Consider the following 20,135-nt stretch of genomic DNA (forward strand, 5'->3'; position numbering starts at 1 on the left):
ATGGCTTGTTGTGCTGACCCCTTTGTTTCTTATAACCCTACCATTGGCACTCATACGATAGCCGTAGCTGATGGCTCCCATACATCAGTTGCGGGTTCTGGTAACATAAAATTACAGCCTTCCTTACATCTCAAAGATGCTCTTCATGTCCCTAAACTTTCTACTAATCTTCTTTCTATTCATAAAATCACAAAAGATTTAAATTGCACTGTAACCTTCTTTCCTACTCACTGTGTTTTTCAGGATCTCGCCACAGGGAAGACGATTGGGGGTGCTAAAGAGCAAGGTGGGCTGTATTATCTGGTGTCACAATCTCCTGCAACTCATGTTAAGGATCACATCTTACTGTCACATGGCCAGTCAACTGCTGATTCTCTGATTTGGCTTCATCATAAGCGCTTGGGACATCCTCCATTTAGTTTACTCAAGTCTTTATTTCCGTCTTTGTTTTTGTCTAAGTCTGTTGAGTCTTTTCATTGTGATGTTTGTGAGTTTGCTAAGCATCATCGTGTGTCTTTCCCTTCTAGTATTACTAAAAGTGTTGAACCTTTTGATCTTATTCATTCTGATGTTTGGGGTCCTTCTAAGGTCCCTCATTCTTCTGGAAATAAATGGTTTGTTTCTTTTATTGATGATTGCACTCGTGTAACTTGGGTTTACTTAATGCATGAAAAGTCTGAGGTACCAAAACTGTTCTTTCAATTTTATAAAATGATTGAGACTCAATTTTGTAAAAAAATCAAAAGACTAAGGACAGATAATGGTACTGAATATGTCAATCACTCTTTTTCCCAATTTATACAAAATCAAGGTATGATTCATGAACTTACTTGTGTAGACACCTCTCAACAAAATAGGGTTGCTGAAAGGAAAAATCGTCACCTTCTTGAAGTTGCTCGTGCCTTATTGTTTCAAACACATGTACCCAAATGCTATTGGGGAGATGCCATTCTTACTGCAGCATTCTTGATCAATCGTCTACCCACTCGGGTTCTCGATCATGTAAGTCCTATTCACTCCATGACTTCTTTTTTTCCTTCTGTTCCAACTTTGCAAAGTCTTCCTCCTCGAGTGTTTGGGTGTGTTGCCTTTGTTCATATTCATAAACAGCATCGCAGTAAGTTGGATCCTAGGGCTCTTAAATGTGTCTTCCTTGGATATGCTCCTGATAAGAAGGGCTACAAGTGCTATCACCCTGGAAGTCGGAAATTTTTTGTTTCTATGGATGTTACATTTCAGGAATCTGAGTCCTTTTTCCAAGGTCCTCATCTTCAGGGGGAGAATGATTCACCAGAAGACTCATCACCTTCCTTCTTTGAAACTTCAGTGTCTACTCCTTCACCTGTGTCAGTGTCTCTTCCTCTTGTTCCTGTTCCTAATGTGTCTATGTCTGATCCTCCTGTAACTGATCCTCCTATGACTGATACATCAAGTACACAAGAGATACGGAAGATTGTAACACCTGAATTGGTATATCAAAGAAGGAAACAGCCCACATTGCCTCAACAGCAACCTCAATCGTCAGAACCACTGGTAAGTCCTGAATCTCATATTTCTGATCATGATACTTCTAATGACTTACCCATTACTACTGCTTCTGATGATTTACCCATTGCTTTAAGAAAAGGAAAAAGATCTTGTTCCAAGAAATCTTGTTCTTCCTGTCCCTCTTGTACTCAATACCCTATCTCCCATTTTGTTTCCTCTGCTAATCTTTCTGTGCAGCACAAAAGCTTTGTTTCAGCACTAGATTCTACTTCAATCCCAAAATTAGTACATGAAGCTTTGAAAGATGGGAATTGGGCTCAAGCCATGCAAGAGGAGATGAATGCGTTGGAGAAAAATAAAACATGGGAGGTTATTGATAGACCCAACGGAAAGAAAGCAGTAGGGTGCAGATGGGTTTATGCCCTAAAATATAATTCTGATGGCACTCTTGAGAGATACAAGGCTCGATTAGTCGCCAAAGGTTACACTCAAACCTATGGCATTGATTATGAAGAAACCTTTGCTCCAGTTGCAAAGATGAATACAGTGAGAATCTTGTTGTCCCTTGCTGCCCATTACAATTGGGATATAAATCAATTTGATGTGAAAAATGCTTTCCTCAATGGTGAGTTAGAAGAAGAAGTCTACATGGAAATCCCGCCTGGTTTTGATTCTGTGAAGGGGGAAAATAAAGTTTGTCGATTAAAAAAGGCCTTGTATGGATTGAAGCAGTCACCTCGTGCTTGGTTTGGAAGGTTTACTAAGGTTATGATGACCTTAGGATATAGACAGAGTCAAGGAGATCACACTCTTTTCTTCAAGCACTCCCAAAACGGGAAGCTTACTGTGCTCCTTGTATATGTTGATGATATTATTATCACAGGTGATGATTTTGTGGAGAGACAGATTCTGCAGACACGGCTTGCCTCTGAGTTCGAAGTCAAAGACCTTGGGAAACTGAGATATTTCCTAGGGATAAAAGTAGCTCATTCAAGCAAAGGAATTTTTATCAGCCAAAGGAAATATGTTCTTGATCTTCTCAAAGAAGCAGGAAAGCTCGGGTGTAAACCCTCTAATACTCCTATTGAGCAGAATCACAAGATGGGCTATGAAGAAGAGAGTCCTCCAGTTGATAAAGGACAATATCAACGGCTAGTTGGGAAATTGATATATCTGGCCCATACTAGACCAGACCTAGCTTATGCTGTTAGTGTTGTCAGTCAGTTTATGCACGATCCAAAGGAAAAACACATGCAGGCAGTAGAGAGAATTCTTCAGTATCTTAAAGGTACTCCTGGTAAAGGATTGTTATTCCGACGTGATGGCAATCTATCTTTAGAAGTCTACACAGATGCTGATTATGCTGGATCCGTGACTGACCGTCGTTCTACCACTGGTTATTGCATGTTTCTTTGCGGTAACTTGGTGTCATGGAGAAGTAAGAAACAAGATGTGGTTGCCAGATCAAGTGCAGAAGCTGAATTTCGAGCTATGGCTCAAGGCATTTGTGAGTTACTGTGGCTGAAAATTGTACTTGATGATCTCAAAATAAAATGTGAGGGACCTATGAAGCTGCTATGTGATAATAAGTCCGCTATTTGTATAGCTCATAATCCAGTTCAACATGATCGGACTAAACATATTGAGGTCGACCGCCATTTCATCAAAGAGAAACTTGATAGCGGGTTGATTACCACTGAGCGTCAATTAGCTGATCTATTAACAAAGGGGCTTCCTTCAGACAGATTTCAAGAACTTACTAGCAAGCTGGGAATGATAAATATCTATTCCTCAGCTTGAGGGGGAGTGTTGTAAATAATATTGATTTAGTTATTATTTAGTTTTTATTTAGTCATTTATTGTTGTATTGGGCCAAGCCCTTTGTTGTATTGGGCCAAGCCCATTAGGTTAAAAGTAGGTCAAATATTCTCTATAAATAGAGAACCCTTTGTACAGATTATTTACAATTCTAAAATATATCAGAATACCCTTTTTCAAGTATAATTTATATTCCTATGGCAGTTGTGAACCAGGCAAACATGGCAGCGACTGTTTGAAGGACCTCCATTTGTATAGGTCCACTGTTGGAGCACTTCAGTATGCCACCATCACTTGACCTGAAATTTCCTGTTGTATTAATAAAGTCTGCCAGTTTATTATATTTACAACAGCCACTAGAGTCACATTGGAAGGCTGTTAAAACACATACTGTGTTATTTGAAAGGTACAACTATGCATGAATTGCTTCTTGAGCCAGGTGTCAGCCCAAACTTGGTCTCTCTTCGGGCCTTTTGTGATTCTAACTGGGCATCAACCCAGATGCAGAACTATCTCTAGTGCTTGTGTTTTCTTCGGACCAAACTTAATATCTTGATGGTCTAAAAAGCAGCCTCTAGTTGCACATTCCAGTACTAAAATACCGCAGCTTGGCTTTGACACCTCAGAACTCCTCTGGATCCAAACCTCACTGATCTACATGTGCCGGTCACAACTCCAGTTATACACTCTGACAACTTGAGTACAGCCTCTCTCTCTCTCTCTCTCTCTCTCTCTCCAGTTCTCAACAAGAGCTTGATTGTTGCTCTTGTCCTTGCTGAAGACCAACTTGCTGATGGTATTACCAAGCTATTGTCCTAGATCAAGTTCTCTAGTCTAAAAGACAAAATCAGGGTGTATGATTAACTTACAATTTCTTTATCCACCCTTGAGTTAGAGAGGAGAGTGAGGGCTGTAAAGTGTAGTTGTGTTCTGTATCTAATATAAATTATTTCATAGCAAGTGCTCAGAATCAGAAGAAAATAACAAAAAACACGCTTTTAAAAAATACTAAGTTATCTCAGTTTTCTCTCTTATGTTCTAAACTTTTTCTCTCTGTTTCTTTCATTTTTTTCGTCAATCACTAGTTTCAATATTCTGTGACAACAAATCAGCTATCAGCATTGCCCATAATTTGGCTCAACATAGTAGAAGTAAACATGTTGAGATGAACCAGCTTGTTGCAAGGAAAAACTAGATATTGGATTTATCAACACAACTTATGTTTCTTCAATGGTTTAGCTAGCAGATATGTTAACTAAAGGACTGCCTATAGAGAGGTTTCAAGATCTTACTAGCATGTTGGGAATGATAGATATCCATTGACCAGTTTGAAGAAGACTGTTGTAAATATTAAAGGAATAATTGTGCAATTATTGTAGATTTTTTTTTCCTTTTATAAGACATTTGATAGGACGGATTATAGAGCATATTTATTTATTTTGTGTTTCCCAAGAATTAAATATTATGAAAGTAATTACTCACATCTATCTATATATTGTAACACTTTGTACTTGAATATTTAAGTAATAATCAGTATTTTTCCATTCCAGTCATTATTATCATGTATTAACAACATGGGAATGGCTTCTCTCATGATTATTCATGGTTAAATACTTAAACCTGATTCTATACCGACAGCAAAATGGATATCATCTTGTGCAGATGAAAAATTAGACAAAGTCATCATCTTTAGAAAAGAATATTTCCAAATGAATCGATTGTGATAAATGAACAAAAATTTCTTGCCCTACACTACCTTGGATTTGCATTTTCTATGCATGTAGGAGTGACAATCTTTGTCACCACAGGTCTACCAACTGTAAGGGTCCCTGTTTTATCGAACACAACTGTGTTTACCATGGCAAACTTCTCTAGAATGTTTCCACCCCGCAAGAGTAATCCTCTTTTAGCCCCCAAAGAAGTTCCAACCTGTTAAACACACGAAATTGTAAAATAGGGCTTAGTTTCAAACACAACGATAACTAAGGTGGTGACAGATGTGGTCCCTATGTAGGTCTTACCAGCACAGCAGTAGGTGTGGCTAACCCAAGTGCACATGGACAAGCAACAACCTGCATCAATAAACAGTTATAAGAACTTTCATATAAGCAATATCTGAAATTTGAAAGCTCAAAATAGGCTTATTTTCTATTAAGGAAAACAAGAAAGAGCAGCTGCGTTGTGTACCATACTTAATTTTACCTTCCAAAGTCACTCAGCTATATAAAATGAATCAGTAAGTTGGACTAAGAGCTACTTTTGAACCTATATTAACACAAAAGTGCCTGCGTCTATTAAACAGGAAAAAGTTCCTGCATGAAAGGATAACTCTTAACTCCAATTTTTACTTCTTTAGCTATTGCAATTGCAAATTCCTTTTCTTTAAATGCTCCCCACAAATATGACATGCAGCATTCAAAAGGACATATGAAATGACATATCTGTAGCCAAAAAAAGAGGCATACGGAGATATGGAGCTAAAGAAGAATATACACTGACACACAGATAAAATGGATTTGAATAATTTTAAAGGGACAAATAATGGACCCTATGTTTCTAACACAGAACTAGCCCGCTTACATCAAATCATATGAATCTTGAAGCATAAACTAAAAAAGAAAAGAAAAAAAAAGATCCTACCACAACTTTGTGCGAAAATGTTCAATTCTTCACCATCCGTATTGAGTAGTTCATCTTGTAGCTATTTTGCACGTATTATAGAGTTGTACAGTTAGTAGGAGTGCAGTTGGTACAGTTGTCAGTTAGGTTTATTATAACAGTAACTGTCAATTGTCAGTCTTTTAGACAGTTACTGTTAATATGTTAGAATTCTGTTGAGATGACTCTGCTATATATTACATTCGTACTCAGATCTAACTACTGAATAATCAATACACTCATTCATAACTGGTTCTGATTTCTCCATCTGACTTTGCATTTTTTTCCTTCACTTTCTTTAACTTTCTCTCTCAATTCTATCATAGTATCTAGAGTTTCTTTTTTGGTTTTCCAAAAAAAGAGTTTCTTTTCGATCCTAGTCAATGGCTTCCAACCTTCCAATCAACACTACACCTCCAAGTTTAAATCAGAATTTGTAACAACCAAGGCAATATTTCTAAAGGAATTAAAAGGAACAGCAACCAAATAACCAGATTGTATTTTCTGAAAACAGAATCAGGGTTGAATTACAATGGAACTAGTAATTACTCCAACAGTGTTGTTACAGATTAAAAGAAGACGATAACATGGATAGGTTCATAAGGAATTTGAGAGCCCCCGTTCTCTCCCAAGGTGTCTAAGTCCCAATGGCCCAAAAGATAATGCATTATTCCCCTTCTCTAACCATTTCTCCAACAGAATTCACACGATTCACTCCAATTGTTGAGCTGGCAGCAGCTGAGTCAGCAATAGGTTGTGATTCCCTGAACCTTTCCCTACGATACACCTTAATCGTGGGTGGGTGCATATCAAAATTCTAGTCTGATTTCTGTTCCTGTGCTTGCTCCTATCACATTCTCCCAAGCTCTATTTGTGAAGCAAGATGAGAACAACTTTTTACTCTGGAAGTAGCAAGTCAAGATTCAAGAATGTAATCAAAAGGATCCAATTGCAAGATATGGGACTTGGAGTCCCGCATAAAAAACATAAGGTTATGATGTGAGGTTTATATAAACTTTGACTTTGGGCTCTCCTACCTTATGAGCTAGCTTTTGGGTTGACGCTCTCCCAAGGTTCGTATCAATTGGTATTAGAGCTTCTATTATGTCTCCCAGTTGCAATCGAGCGACGCGGCTGGTGACACTAGCATTGCAATATTCACCTAGGGCTAGAAAAGGACTAGCGCAAAGCCAAGCCACGTGGGCGTCGGGGGTGCGGAGCGTGGTGGGATGTTACGATCCTATTGTAAGGTATGAGACTTAGAGTCCTACATCGGAAACATAAGGTTCTAGTGTTGAGTTTATATGGACTTTGGGTTCTTCTACCTTACAAGCTAACTTTTAGGGTGAGGTTCTCCTAAAATTCGTATCAATTGATATTACGATCCTATTGTAAGGTATGAGACTTGGAGTTCCACATCAGAAACATAAGGTTCTAGTATGTGGTTTATATGGACTTTGACTCTCCTACCTTAGAGTTAGCTTTTAGGGTAAGGTTCTCCCAAGGTTCATATCAATTGGTATCAGAGCCTTCCACTATGTTTCCCAATTGCAATTGAATGGTGCAGCTGGTGACGCTAGCGTTGTAGTGTTCGCCCAGGACTAGTAAAAGACTAGCACAAAGCCAGGCCGCATGGGCGCCGGGGCTGCAGAGTGTGGTGGAATGTTAGGATTCAATTGCAAGGTATGAGACTTGGAGTCCCACATTAGAAGCGTAAGGTTCTGATGTGGGGTTTATATGGACTTTGAGCTCTCCTACCTTACGAGCTAGCTTTTGAGGTGAGGCTCTCCCAAGGTTCGTATCAACCATTAACTTCAGAATTTCGTTGTGAACCCGCCAATTTTTCCAATTCTTTTCTAAAGCAGATTGTGCAAGTGGGGAAGGTTATCTGGCTCAGAAGCAGCAGAATCAACAGTTATTTTCCCTGGCTGCTATCTTCTGCGTATGATACATTGCTTACAATAGCTTGATGTTAACAATGTTTTCTTAGATGACCTGCTAGATGAAGAGGTCTACATGTAGTAGCCCCCTGGTTTTGAGGTTGAGGACAGATATTTGGTGTGCATACTGAAAGCTTAAAACAAGCACCAAGGGCTTTGGTTTGAGCGCCTTGGAAACACCTTAATCAGTTTTGGGTTTCGATCCCGTAAATGTGATCCCTCCTCATTCATTTTCACTAAATTACAAGAAACAAATATTCTAAGTTCTAGTATATATAGATGACATTATTGTAACAGGTAGCTCACTGCCACTGATTGATAAGCTGATCACAAAATTTGACTCAGTATTTGCACTAAAGCTACTTGGAAAACTAGGCTATTTCTTGGGTATTGAAGTTAAGCACTTTCCAAGTGGCTCTCTACTATTATCTTAAGGGAAATACATAAGGGACTTGCTTGCTAAGGCATAAATGACGTTAAGCACTTTCCAAGTGGCTCTCTACTATTATCTTAAGGGAAATACATAAGGGACTTGCTTGCTAAGGCATAAATGACTGATGCCAAGATGTAAACTTACAAAATTTAGAGCCCACTCAGTATATGTCTATTGCTGGAGTACTTCAATATGCAGAACTGAATGTCCCAGTTGCAGTTCCCTGCCCATGATCAATATACAGACATCCAAACCAAAGCCCAGTCCACCAACAGATTCTGTGAACTGAGAAACAAACTCAGGGTGTGTGATCAATTCTTTGACTCACCCTGAGTTTCGGGGGATATTAGAGTAGTTATTCTTATAGCTATTTCACACGTGTTATAGAATTGTACAGTTAGTAGAGGTTCAGTTAGTACAGTTGTCAGTTAGGTTTGTTCTAATAGTAACTGTCAGTTATCAATTACTGTTAAACAGTTACTGTTAGTCTGTTAGAATTCTGTTGGGATGACTGTACTAAACTTGTACTCAGATCTAACAACTGAATATCAACTATCTATTTAACTTTCTCAGATTTTCTATCATTTTCTCTGCGCACTCTCAATTCTATCAAAGCGCATCTAGGTTAAACTTTAGACCAATGGTTCCCAACAACTCTTATTCCAAGTCAAAGAATTTCAATCTGAAGGACCAAGCCACTATGTGAGACACAAAAATATAGATGAAGGCAAAATATGCTCAAGCTGCCATGTGCCTCAAAATACATGATGGGATATATAACGTCCATGGAAGACATTTGAAAACATACCAGAACACTGCAAGCAAGCTGCAAAGCCAGTGAAACTGCACTTCCTTGATATACAGCAGCAGGTAAAATGTGTGTGCCTAACAGACTCCAGAATATAAATGTGGTAGCAGAGACCGCCATCACTCCATAAGTGAAGTGTCCAGCCACCTGGACACACAAAAAGCTGTTACTCGATTTATTGAAAAATATATAAGCATAAAGATAATTGAGAATACCAATAATACCAGCAAAGGAACACATACACAGATAAGCATAATTTGCAACTTCTTAAATCACTAATAGACTTCCAACACAGATATACTTAAATGTACCACAAATTTCATTTTTTATATTCATTTCCTCCATTTGTCATGATCTAAATAATCATTTTCTTCCTTAAAGTTCTATTTAAATCATCTTGACATTAATATCAACAACACCTTTATCCCTTACTAGTTGAAGTAGGCGATCGATAAACCCAAATAAAAAGTAAGAAAAAGAACACATTTATCTTGGCAAGAAATGGTACCTTTTTTATTTTTTTTTTCTGAACATGAAAAGAAGACCTTTACTAGAAAGCCAAGTGAAAATTTGCAAAAAGAGAAAAATGTTATCTATACAAGGTATAACAGCTGTGATGCTCTGAACCCCTAGTAAGGTCAACTATAACAAACCCCCTCTCCTTCCTCTCCCCAAAAACCAAAAAAAAAAAACAGAAGAAAAAAATCCTGTACAGACTTCAAGCTTCACATCTTATCTGAACCTAAACCATTCTTATTATTAGAGTATCTGTTCTGTTAGGCTGTCACAACAGTTTAACAGTTTGTGACCTTGTAACAGCTAACAGATTCAGTTAGATGTCATACGCAGTTTACAGATATTCAACTATTTATGTACTGCTGTGTAAATCACTTGATCAGTTCAGTCTACACTCTGAATCATTCAGAGTAATTTGATTTTCTCTCTCTGCAGTTTCTCATACTTTCTGGGAAAGTTCTAATTCCATTAATTCTGAACTTGTAACACTAATAATAACCAGGTTCCATAATTTTTTGGTCAATTTATCAAGACATTTTATTCTTCCAAGCCAGAAGAGAGCATCAATTATAATGCTAAACCTGTGGATCAGGCATCCCAATTCAAGGAAACTAACTCTGGCCACTAGCCAGACAACTTAATGTAGAAACAAAACAAAACAAACTTGCTATAAAAGAAATATGAGATTCAGTAAGAGAACCTTGTCAGCCAACCGCTGTACAGGAGCTTCCCTACTTTGGGCCTCTTCAACTAGACGAACAATGTCTGCCATAGAAGTCTCACCACCTGGTCTCTGCACTTCAATCGTAAGAGTTCCATTAAGATTTATAGTTCCAGCTGCAACCTCACTCTGCAGATATAAAACCCATCAATCAGTTACATAAATCAACTTCCCCATACTGCTACACGTACAGAAATGTGCAAGGTTCAATCATATATCCACAGAAAATGAAGTATGCCCATCCTCTGTTAAGATGCAAATGTACAACACGAACATTAAAAACCAAATTGTTTTCCTGTTTTATGATAAACCACACACAATGCTCTGATGAATTGAGAGCCAATTATCACAGCATACACCATTGTTCAAAGGAACCAACAATATCTACAAGTTGTGTCAGAAGCCAAAAAAATCTCAGATTATAACAAATTCTGTCAAGATAAAATGTACCCCAGGTACTTTTGTTACTGGCAGTGGCTCCCCAGTGAAACTTGAGTCATCTACAGTGCTTCTACCAGCTCTCACAATTCCATCAGCTGGAATACGGTCCTAGAGAATGAGATATATGGGTTAAAGGGCAAAGCAAGTAGCTATGACAAATATGTTGTGCATGTCACTTGTAAAAATTTAAGTGGAATGTTTTCAAACTTCAAATCACTACTAGCAATAGTTTTGCAGCACAAACAGCATCATACTTCAGGAATATGGAAGCAAAGCGGTTAGATGGGTAATCCCTCTTTCCCCCTTTTCCCCCTGTAGTGGACATAAAACACATCAATATTATCATTTTTTCTTTTTCTTTAATATTTCACTAGATACTTTTATCACCCAAAGATACTCCAAACAAATTCGGCCTTTCTGAAAGAATACACAACCGAAGCTTCATCAAATACCAAAAAAGGGTGAAGAAGCTACTAACTATACGATAATATGTAGATTCTAATATTACTTACTCCAGGTAATACAATAATTTGGTCTCCAATAGAAAGACTGTCAGAAGGAACTTCAACAACTGAGCCAATCTCTGTTTCCCCATTGTTAACTACAAGGCGAGCTTTTGATGGCAATAAGCTAAGAAGTCCTGTCATATCACTGGTTGCTTTAATTTTAGCCCTCTGTTCAAGATTTCTTCCTAACAAGACAAATGCAATTAGCATAATTGGTTCCTCAAAGAAAGCCTTCCAACCCTGCACAAAAAACACCATTTAATACAATAAAACTTATATCAATTGCTATCCCATGTCCAGCAGCATAATTTCAATGAAACAAATATACTTTCTAGCTTCTGGTTAATATGTAAATGCAAGCACATGATGCGCATCTAAGTCTAACCAATAGTTGGTTTCCATTCTTGTTTGGATCAGGGAGGAAAAAAAACGGGGGCATCATTTTGGAAATTTGGATCTCATTTAAGGGTAAAATGGTGAAAAAAAAGGACAGCTGGATTAATGAGGTGTAAAACAGGTATTTACTTGCGGTTTTTTTTTTTTCTCTGAAAAGAAGAGAGGGAAAACGTGTTTTCTTTCCCTCCTCTTTTTCCACGTTTTCTTTCCCTCTTTTTCCACATCTTCTTTCCCTCATTTGTGTCATCTTCTTTTCTACTCTTTGTTTCTGCTGAGAAGAAAAAAACCCACGAGCATGCTGTTCTGTTGAAGTTCCTGGTTGAAGTTGAAAACAAACGACGCACTCAGCCCCAGTTTTCTGGTTCACAACTGTTCTGTTTACTGGTTCGCGACTGTTCTGGTTTGAGAACAATTTTTTTCCTTCATCATTTTCTGGTTTGCGACGCAACAGCCACTCCATTGAAGGCCCTTCTTTTCTCCCTTCTGTTTTGCCACTGTTCTGTTTTGTTTTGCCTTTTGCCTCTGTTTTTCTTCAACCCCCGTTATTTTCTGGTCAAGGCATCGCAAAATATCCAACAAAACAGCCCAGCTTCCGTGGCTTCTTGCGGATTGGTAAAACCCACCGGTGAAAATCTTGATATGGCGTGGCAATAGAATAGTTTAAAAGATATCAATAGTAAGAGATATGTAACATGTGATTTTTGTGGGAAAGTTACAACGGGTGGCATCACAAGAGCCAAAAGACACCAGATTGGGTTGAAGGGGGATGTGGGTCCTTGTACAAAAATCTCACCCGAAATTAAGAAGATTATGAAAGATGCTTATGTGCAAAAGCTTGCTGAAAAGGATGCATAGAGTGTTGATATACATGAAGCTGATGATATGTTAGAAGAGGTGCAATAAATTCAACACATTAAAAATGGGAAAAGGAGTGAGACAACTTCAAGTGAAGCCTCAAATTGTAATACTGCTGCTGCTGCCAAGAGAGTTAAAGGCCCCTTGGATTTACTTTTTTTTAAGAAACCAGAAGCAAGCATTAAAGTGGGCAAAGGAAAGAGGCAAACAAGCATAAATTATGCTTGTGATAAAGAAGCAAGGGCTAGAACTATTCAATACATTGAAAGATTTTTGTGTAAGAATGGAATACCTTTCAATGTTATACGTTCAAAAAGCTTCAAGTACATGGTTGAAGCAATTGGGAATTATGGTCCAAGTCTAAAGCTCCCAAGTTATTATGAGTACAGAATTCCTCTACTTAAAAAGGAATTGGATTACACCAAGGATTTATTAAAAGATGAGCCAACTATGGATGTTTCATTATGTCGGATGGATGGACTGATAGAAAGAATAGGACGTTGATAAATTTCTTGGTGAATTCTCCATCCGGGTCTATGTTTGTGAAGAGCACTGATGCTTCTTCTTATGTCAAGAGTGGAGCAAAATTATCTGAGCTTTTAGATAATTTTGTTGAAGAGATCGGGGAGAAAAATGTTTTTCAAGTGGTGACCGGCAATGGAAGCAATTATGTATTGGCTGGTAAGACACAATTTGTTTAATTTAACCTCATTTAATGTTAATTTTTATTTTACTTGTTACTCATTTTAGGTTGTTTAATTTGTTCTTAGGCAAATTGTTACAAGCGAAGAGAGAAAATCTGTTTTGGACTCCATGTGTTGCACATTGTTTGGATTTGATGTTTGAAGATATTGGAAAAATTGAGAGAGTAAAAAAGAAATACAAAAAGGCATCAAGCTTGTTAGGTTCATTTATAATCACACATTGGCATTGAACACAATGAGGAAGTATACAAGCAAGACTAAATTAGTTAGGCATGGAGTGACAAGATTTGCTACAACTTTCCTCACATTGCAAAGGCTTCATAAACAAAAAAATAATCTTAGAAAGATGTTCACATCAGATGATTGGCTGAAATCAAATACAACAAAAGACCCTAAGGGAAAAAGGGCGACTGACACTGTACTTATGCCATCATTTTGGAATGATGTTATTCATTCTTTAAAGGTTATGGGGCCTCTTGTGCGGGTGCTTAGACTTGTTGATAATGAAAGAAGGCCCGCAATGGGATATATATATGAAGCAATAGATAGGGCCAAGGAAGCAATTAAAAAATCTTTCAATGGAAATGAAGATAAATACAAGGATGTTTTTGCTATAATTGATAAAGATGGGACTGCCAACTTCATCATCCATTACATGTTGGAGGTCATTATCTAAACCCCGAATACTATTATGCTAATCCAAAGATTGATGATGATGCTTAATTGATAGTTGGACTATATAAATGCATTGACAAGCTAAGTGCAAATGAGGAAGAGGTGGACAAGATACATGGACAATTGAAAAAATATAGGAGTGCATAAGGCCTTTTTGGTATGAATACAGCAATAAGACAAAGGAATAAAATCGCTCCTGATAAGTAAAAGCACACTTATTTGATCACTTTAAGCTTTTATTTAACAAGTGGTAATGTTAACAAGTTGTAATTTGCATTACAGCTCAATGGTGGAAGTCGTATGGAGCACATGTTCCAAATTTGCGAAACCTTGCTATTAGAGTGTTAGGCTTAACTTGTAGCTCATTGGGATGTGAGCGTAATTGGAGTATTTTTGAGCATGTAAGTACTTGTTAAATGATTTTGTTTGTAGAGTTTCATATCATGATTGTGAAACTAATATTCTTTGGAAATTGTAAACTAGATTCATTCTAAGAAGAGAAGCAGGCTTGAGCATCAAAGGTTGTAAGACTTAGTCTTTATTAAGTATAATCAAGCTCTTAAAGAACGTTTTGAGAGTCGTGATTTGGTTGATCCTATTGTCCTAAAAGACATTGATGAAAGTAATGAATGGGTGGTGGGAGAAGTGGGTGAAGATGCAGAAAATGAGTTCGTATTTGATGATGATACATTGACTTGGGGAGATGTTGCTAATGTAACTAGGGCTAATGAGCCTATAACTTACACTAGGCAGCATACTAGATTCAGGAAGGAAGCTGCCTCTATGCCATCAAGCTCTAGGTGAATAAGGGTTGAACAGATTGAAGGTGATAACGAAGAAATAGAAGATGAGGATGAACAAATCTACAAATTTAATACTAGTGAAGAAAGTGAGGGTGGAAAAGAACAAGGCTTTGAAGAAATGTTTGATGATGATTCTGATTAGTTCTTTTCCTTCTTGACTTTGATAGAGCAATTTGTATTTGACTCTACTTGGATCCTTTATGTTCCTAGAATATTATTAATTTAGTTTCCTTCAATGAACTAGTATGTTGCTTCCTTTATGTTCCCATTAATCCTTGTTTTGAATGTGTAGTATCATACTTTTCATTACTTATTTCCTCCTATTTTGGGTGATTTCTTATCTTATAACATTTATATAGCATTTATATATGTGGTATAATTTATTATAAGTATTTATATGGATTTCACAGTAGAGGCTTTACTGCTACCTGCTATACCGCTATAGCGTTTTTGGAGTCGGCCGCTACCTGCTATTTAAAACTGTTGAGATATATAGTCCCACATTGGTTGTATGTGCAACTAATGTGGAATTTTATAAGGTCTTGGGCACTCCCACCCTTTGAGCTAGCTTTTGGGGTGGTGTATCCCAAGGTTCTTTACATGGTATCAGAGCCTCGCTGCCCCCCACTTTCTTTGTAGTGGAATCTCCACATGTAGGTGGACTTGTATGTTGTCCACCCTTCAAGCCCAGTGGGCTCTCGTGTGAGGGGGCGTGTTGAGATATATAGTCCCACATTGGTTGTATGTGCAACTAATGTGGAGTTTATAAGGTCTTGGGCACTCCCACCCTTTGAGCTAGCTTTTGGGGTGGTGTATCCCAAGGTTCTTTACAAAAACTATGTCTAGATGGCATAAAGGCTAAAACCAAACCAAACTAGACTATGAAGGAATGAGTAAACTATTATCTCTTTATTTATTGCTAATAACAAAAATACAATCCACTAGAACAAATTAACTGACTCTATCAACCTACTTGTACATGTGCATGCATGCAAGTATATACACTTATATGTATCTCTTAATTGTTAAAAGACATCAAAGAGTGTATTAAGCCCAACCCAATCTAAAACAAACTTGAAGAGAATTCCAAAATAATAATGTGTGAACTGCTATTGACATTGCAAAGGGCAAACTATAGCTACATGGCAACAATAAATTTGTCATAACTGCATCAGTCAAAACTAAATGACTGACAATAAGCCAGTAATTTGAGTTTTCCATTTTCTTTAATTAGTTCGAGGTAATTGAGTTGCTAAATGTAGCCATCAAATAAATGAATTCAACATTAGAAGTTGGAGATAACAAACTTTAAAAGACATTTTACCAAATTTGGCAGCAAGACAGCAAATAAACTGACTGTAAATGATGATAAAGCTCCAAGACCAACTAAGGTGTTCATGTTTGGCGCCCTTTTAAGAAGGCTTTTTAAGCCATCAAGGACAAGTTGACGTCCAGGACCAAGCAATGTAAACAAAGACAATGATAGATGAAACCCAATGGAATGAAATGCATGGATCCATGGTGCCTTCGCTGCAAAGAAATGAGAGAGATGGCCAACCAGACAGACAGCACAAAGAGCCCAAGAAACAACTAGCTCGCGACCTTAAAACAGCATACAAAAAAGAAAGGAAGTATGTCAATTAGCTTCAGAAATCACAGCAGACGAATCATTAGAGAACCATTCAGAAATATCATATGTAGGCTCTTGTTGCTACATTTTACATAGAAAAGATTTAATGGGATGCTTACCACTTTCTCTTAATTGTCTATGCCTTTCCTCCGTCTTTCTTTCAAATATTTGGAGAAAACTGTCTCTTGCTGAATCTGCACTTTCAGAAACAGCAGAATAGTTAAGCAATCAAACACGTCAATGGAGAAAGCTGGGGTGATTCAGACTCCATACATGCCATAAGCTTCAACCTAGCAAAAGAATTTGATCACTCTGAAAATTGTAACTTGAACTCAGAGATGAAATTTAAAAATGACAAGCATCAGACTACTATAACTAGATTCGCCAAAAAATATTAGGAAAAATTACCACTATATCATTCCTGATTAAAATATTTTATGTTTAGGAAAATTAACCACTCATCAGGTTAATGATTTTTGAATAGTGGCTAATAAGTAACCACTTATAGCCACTCTAAGAGGTTAATTATTCTTATGCTGGAAATATTTTTACCAAAATATTCCTTTCTTGTTTGCAACTTTCTCAAAATTTTATACATTCAAGTAGCAGAATAATTTATGATTCCAATGAGGCCTCCATGGCAACAAGTTCTGTGGAAAAAGCTAATCTCCCAAGAATATAATGAGGAAAAATGTGCTAGCCGGTAAACAAGTATAAGAGGGTGGTGATTCATGCAATCTAAGGTATAACTAACTGTCCACAATCCTCACACCACCACCCAGGGTGCCCCTGTAGTTCTGTAGCCTCCAAAAATAAAATAAAGCAATAAAAAAAAAGTAAAATAGAAGCAATTAAAAATAACTATCAGCAATAGACAAGGATTTACATCAGGTTCCCATCACAGTGTTTTGCAATATAATCCATTTTCCCGGTTATTGGCAGAATTGGTTTGCATAGTGGTCAAGTGACTGGTAGGAGGTGACAAATATGCAAAAAGGGAATATGGTCTATAAAGTAAAAAAGAAATTCTTTATGCTTTAATCCAAAATCAGAAAAGTTTGAATCATCGTTATCATCATAAATGATAAAGAGAACTCAATGAGGGGGAGGAAAACACATTATGATAGGAGAGTAATACAGTTACAACTTAAAACCATAATTAAGGTATCGAATGTTTACAATACTAAATTCTGGAAGACATGAGCTGAGAGAATTTGATCACAAAGAACCAAACTTGGACTGGGAATAAACCAAAAAAATTACTCAGAAGAACATGGTCTGGACTACAACAGGCCTGGAACAAAGGACAAGAGAGACGTGGAATTTTTTAGCTAGGTTAGGATCATGAGATAATTTGATGCAATGTCAAACGTAGAAAAGTGTAGGCAAAACTATGCTCTCCTCTGGGAGAATTCTCATATAATATATTTGATACAAGTTTATTTTTAGTCCTGTAAATCATCTAAACTACCAATACAGAATTATAGACCTATCCTACAGCTGGGCTATCCTAATTGAGTAGAGAATAAAAGATTTACAAATTTAAAGCTGTACAAACATAGACTTTGCTGACTTTAAATATCCACCTGTACTACACTATGAATTTGCTGGTTTTAAATAGCCAGCTATTGTGCCAATTCCTTTGACACAAAGGTCACGTGATCAACTCCTCTGCCATATCTTTTTTCAGCCAGAAAACACAAAAAGAAAAAATCCACTATGTTGATAATTATTAGCTATACATTGGTTTAGTTTTTGTTTTCTTGAATACTTTATTCATTGCTGTATTACTGTAGCTTATCATGAACCTGAGTACACTGAATACTTTCTTAGCCTTTTCTGTTACTTAGTAGCATTAGCTGTTTCTAACTCAGCAGATGAGTCAGCCTTGTTCAGCTCTATAAATAGAACTTGTTTTATACATAAATATTCAGTTTTCAGATTCACATCAAGGTGATCTAAATTTTCTCTTACTTTCTCCCTCACCATGAATTTCTCTCTCAATTCGAATAATGATCTCAAAAATATACCTCGAAGGCTAGAATTATAACCACAGCTAGTTAAATGCTCTGCAAGTGCCTCCCCTAATTGCTTTTGCCAATTTGGTGCAGTTTTAGCTTCAGATACAGGCCAAACTATTGCTGTCTCTGTTGTTAAATTTACACTAGCAGATGACACTTGTGGCTGTCCATTAACATAAAAAGTAAAGAGCCAGGATTTAGATTACTGTAAACAAAAAAATTATATACGCACTTGCATTTAAAGAATATATATAATTTTTTATCCACCTTACATATCTTTTCCTTAATTTTTCCCTTTTGTCCAGAAAAAGAGATTATCAAGGAGAAAAAACCAACACAGAATGCCAAGTTTACTCTTCCAAACAAACTAATTTTCAAACTTACGTTTTTAGAAGTAAGTACCTAAAGAGTAAATTCAAATTAAGAATTATCAGACACTGAACTACTCCATTGTTTTGAAACCTCTGAGCGTGATTTTTCCACTTCAATGGTAATCATCTCCAAGAACATCCACAGACTTACGAAATTAAAAATACAGCATAAATGTCCAATTTCAATCAAGTATCCGCATAAACTTATTAGAAAACCAACAACATGACACCAAACATCTTAAAAATAAGATAATAGAAGCATCAACACTAAATCAAATCCAAAACTCAACAACATACTCGACTTTCCAGGATCCTTTTCACAGTCGCTGCACATCCTCCGCACACCATTCCCTATCACACACAGAGAAACAGAACTAAATAATCAAAATTCAGAAAAGAAGAATAACGCAAAAAACCTCGCAAAGAGAAGAGTCCACACCGACACATCGAGAATGATAAGATCAGGAGAAAGTGCAGAAAACTCCTGAGCCGCGTCAACAACCAATTTGAGATTACCATCTCCAGACTCACCGCCAGAACTTCCGCCTCCGCCTCCACCGTCTCCGGCTCCAGCGCCGCCATTACCACTGCCGGCGGAAGAAGCAAACGAAGCAGCGGAGGTCGAAACGCAGCGCAGAGGGCATGGTGTTCGCTTGAGCAGCGCACGGAATTTGGCGAGCGACGGCGACGACGGCGCAGAAGCGAAAGAGGCAGAAGAGCACGGAATGCGGCAGCAGTTGTTGTAGGAAGCAACAATGCATTTGAGGTTGCGGCGGAGGAGCGCGCGTTGAGGAGCTCCGGTCAAATGACGGTGGAGTGCTCTGAAAAGCACCATCTGCGCCGTCGTGGTGACGGAGAACGCAGAATCCATTGGATTAGGGAGGAAAATAGAGAAGAGTCGTTTACTTTTTAGCTATCTTTTATCTTCACTGCGTTGCTTTTCCCATTTTTTATTTTTATTTTTTCTCTTGCTCAAAACTTTCTCCATTTTTTCTTTACACATTATACTTTAACCTGGAATGGATTGATCTCTTTTTCTTACCTTGTGTTAAAATTCAGTCCTTCATTATATATCAATAACCATAAATTCAGTGATAAAGCTCTAAAATGATCATTTTAATTGAATCTGTCAAAAAATAATTAAGATTGAATTCATGACATTGTAAAGAGCCCTTCCCTATTCAGTTTAGCTTCCTCATTACACGTTTTTATATTTATTTTTATTTTTGATAATTATCAATCCGAAGCTCTAGTGAGTCCCCCTAGGCCCTAATCCTATTTCGAGTTTAAGACACTCTTTTAAAACTCCGTTGTATCCCTGGTTGACCCGGGTCAATTCTGACCCCTCCCC

The 20,135-nt window shown here is 37.4% G+C and overlaps 1 protein-coding gene across 1 annotated transcript; it reads right to left on the minus strand.

Moving 5' to 3' along the window:
- Window positions 1–5,062: 5,062 nt before the first annotated feature.
- Window positions 5,063–19,703, minus strand: LOC133314717 (copper-transporting ATPase PAA1, chloroplastic-like; the record flags this gene model as incomplete). Its single annotated transcript, XM_061516229.1, has 11 exons — window positions 19,224–19,703; window positions 19,082–19,135; window positions 18,423–18,576; window positions 16,512–16,586; window positions 16,087–16,364; window positions 11,336–11,569; window positions 10,833–10,931; window positions 10,362–10,511; window positions 9,146–9,292; window positions 5,328–5,378; window positions 5,063–5,235 (listed from the first exon to the last, which is right to left on the minus strand). Coding segments are annotated over exons 1-11 (1,847 nt in total), but the record flags the coding sequence as incomplete, so codon positions are not given.
- Window positions 19,704–20,135: the final 432 nt, after the last annotated feature.

Source organism: Gastrolobium bilobum, unplaced genomic scaffold (genome assembly GCF_033153095.1).
Source record: "Gastrolobium bilobum isolate Gb01-03AN ecotype WA unplaced genomic scaffold, APGP_CSIRO_Gbil_v1 utg142082, whole genome shotgun sequence".
Classification (NCBI taxonomy): Eukaryota; Viridiplantae; Streptophyta; class Magnoliopsida; order Fabales; family Fabaceae; genus Gastrolobium; species Gastrolobium bilobum.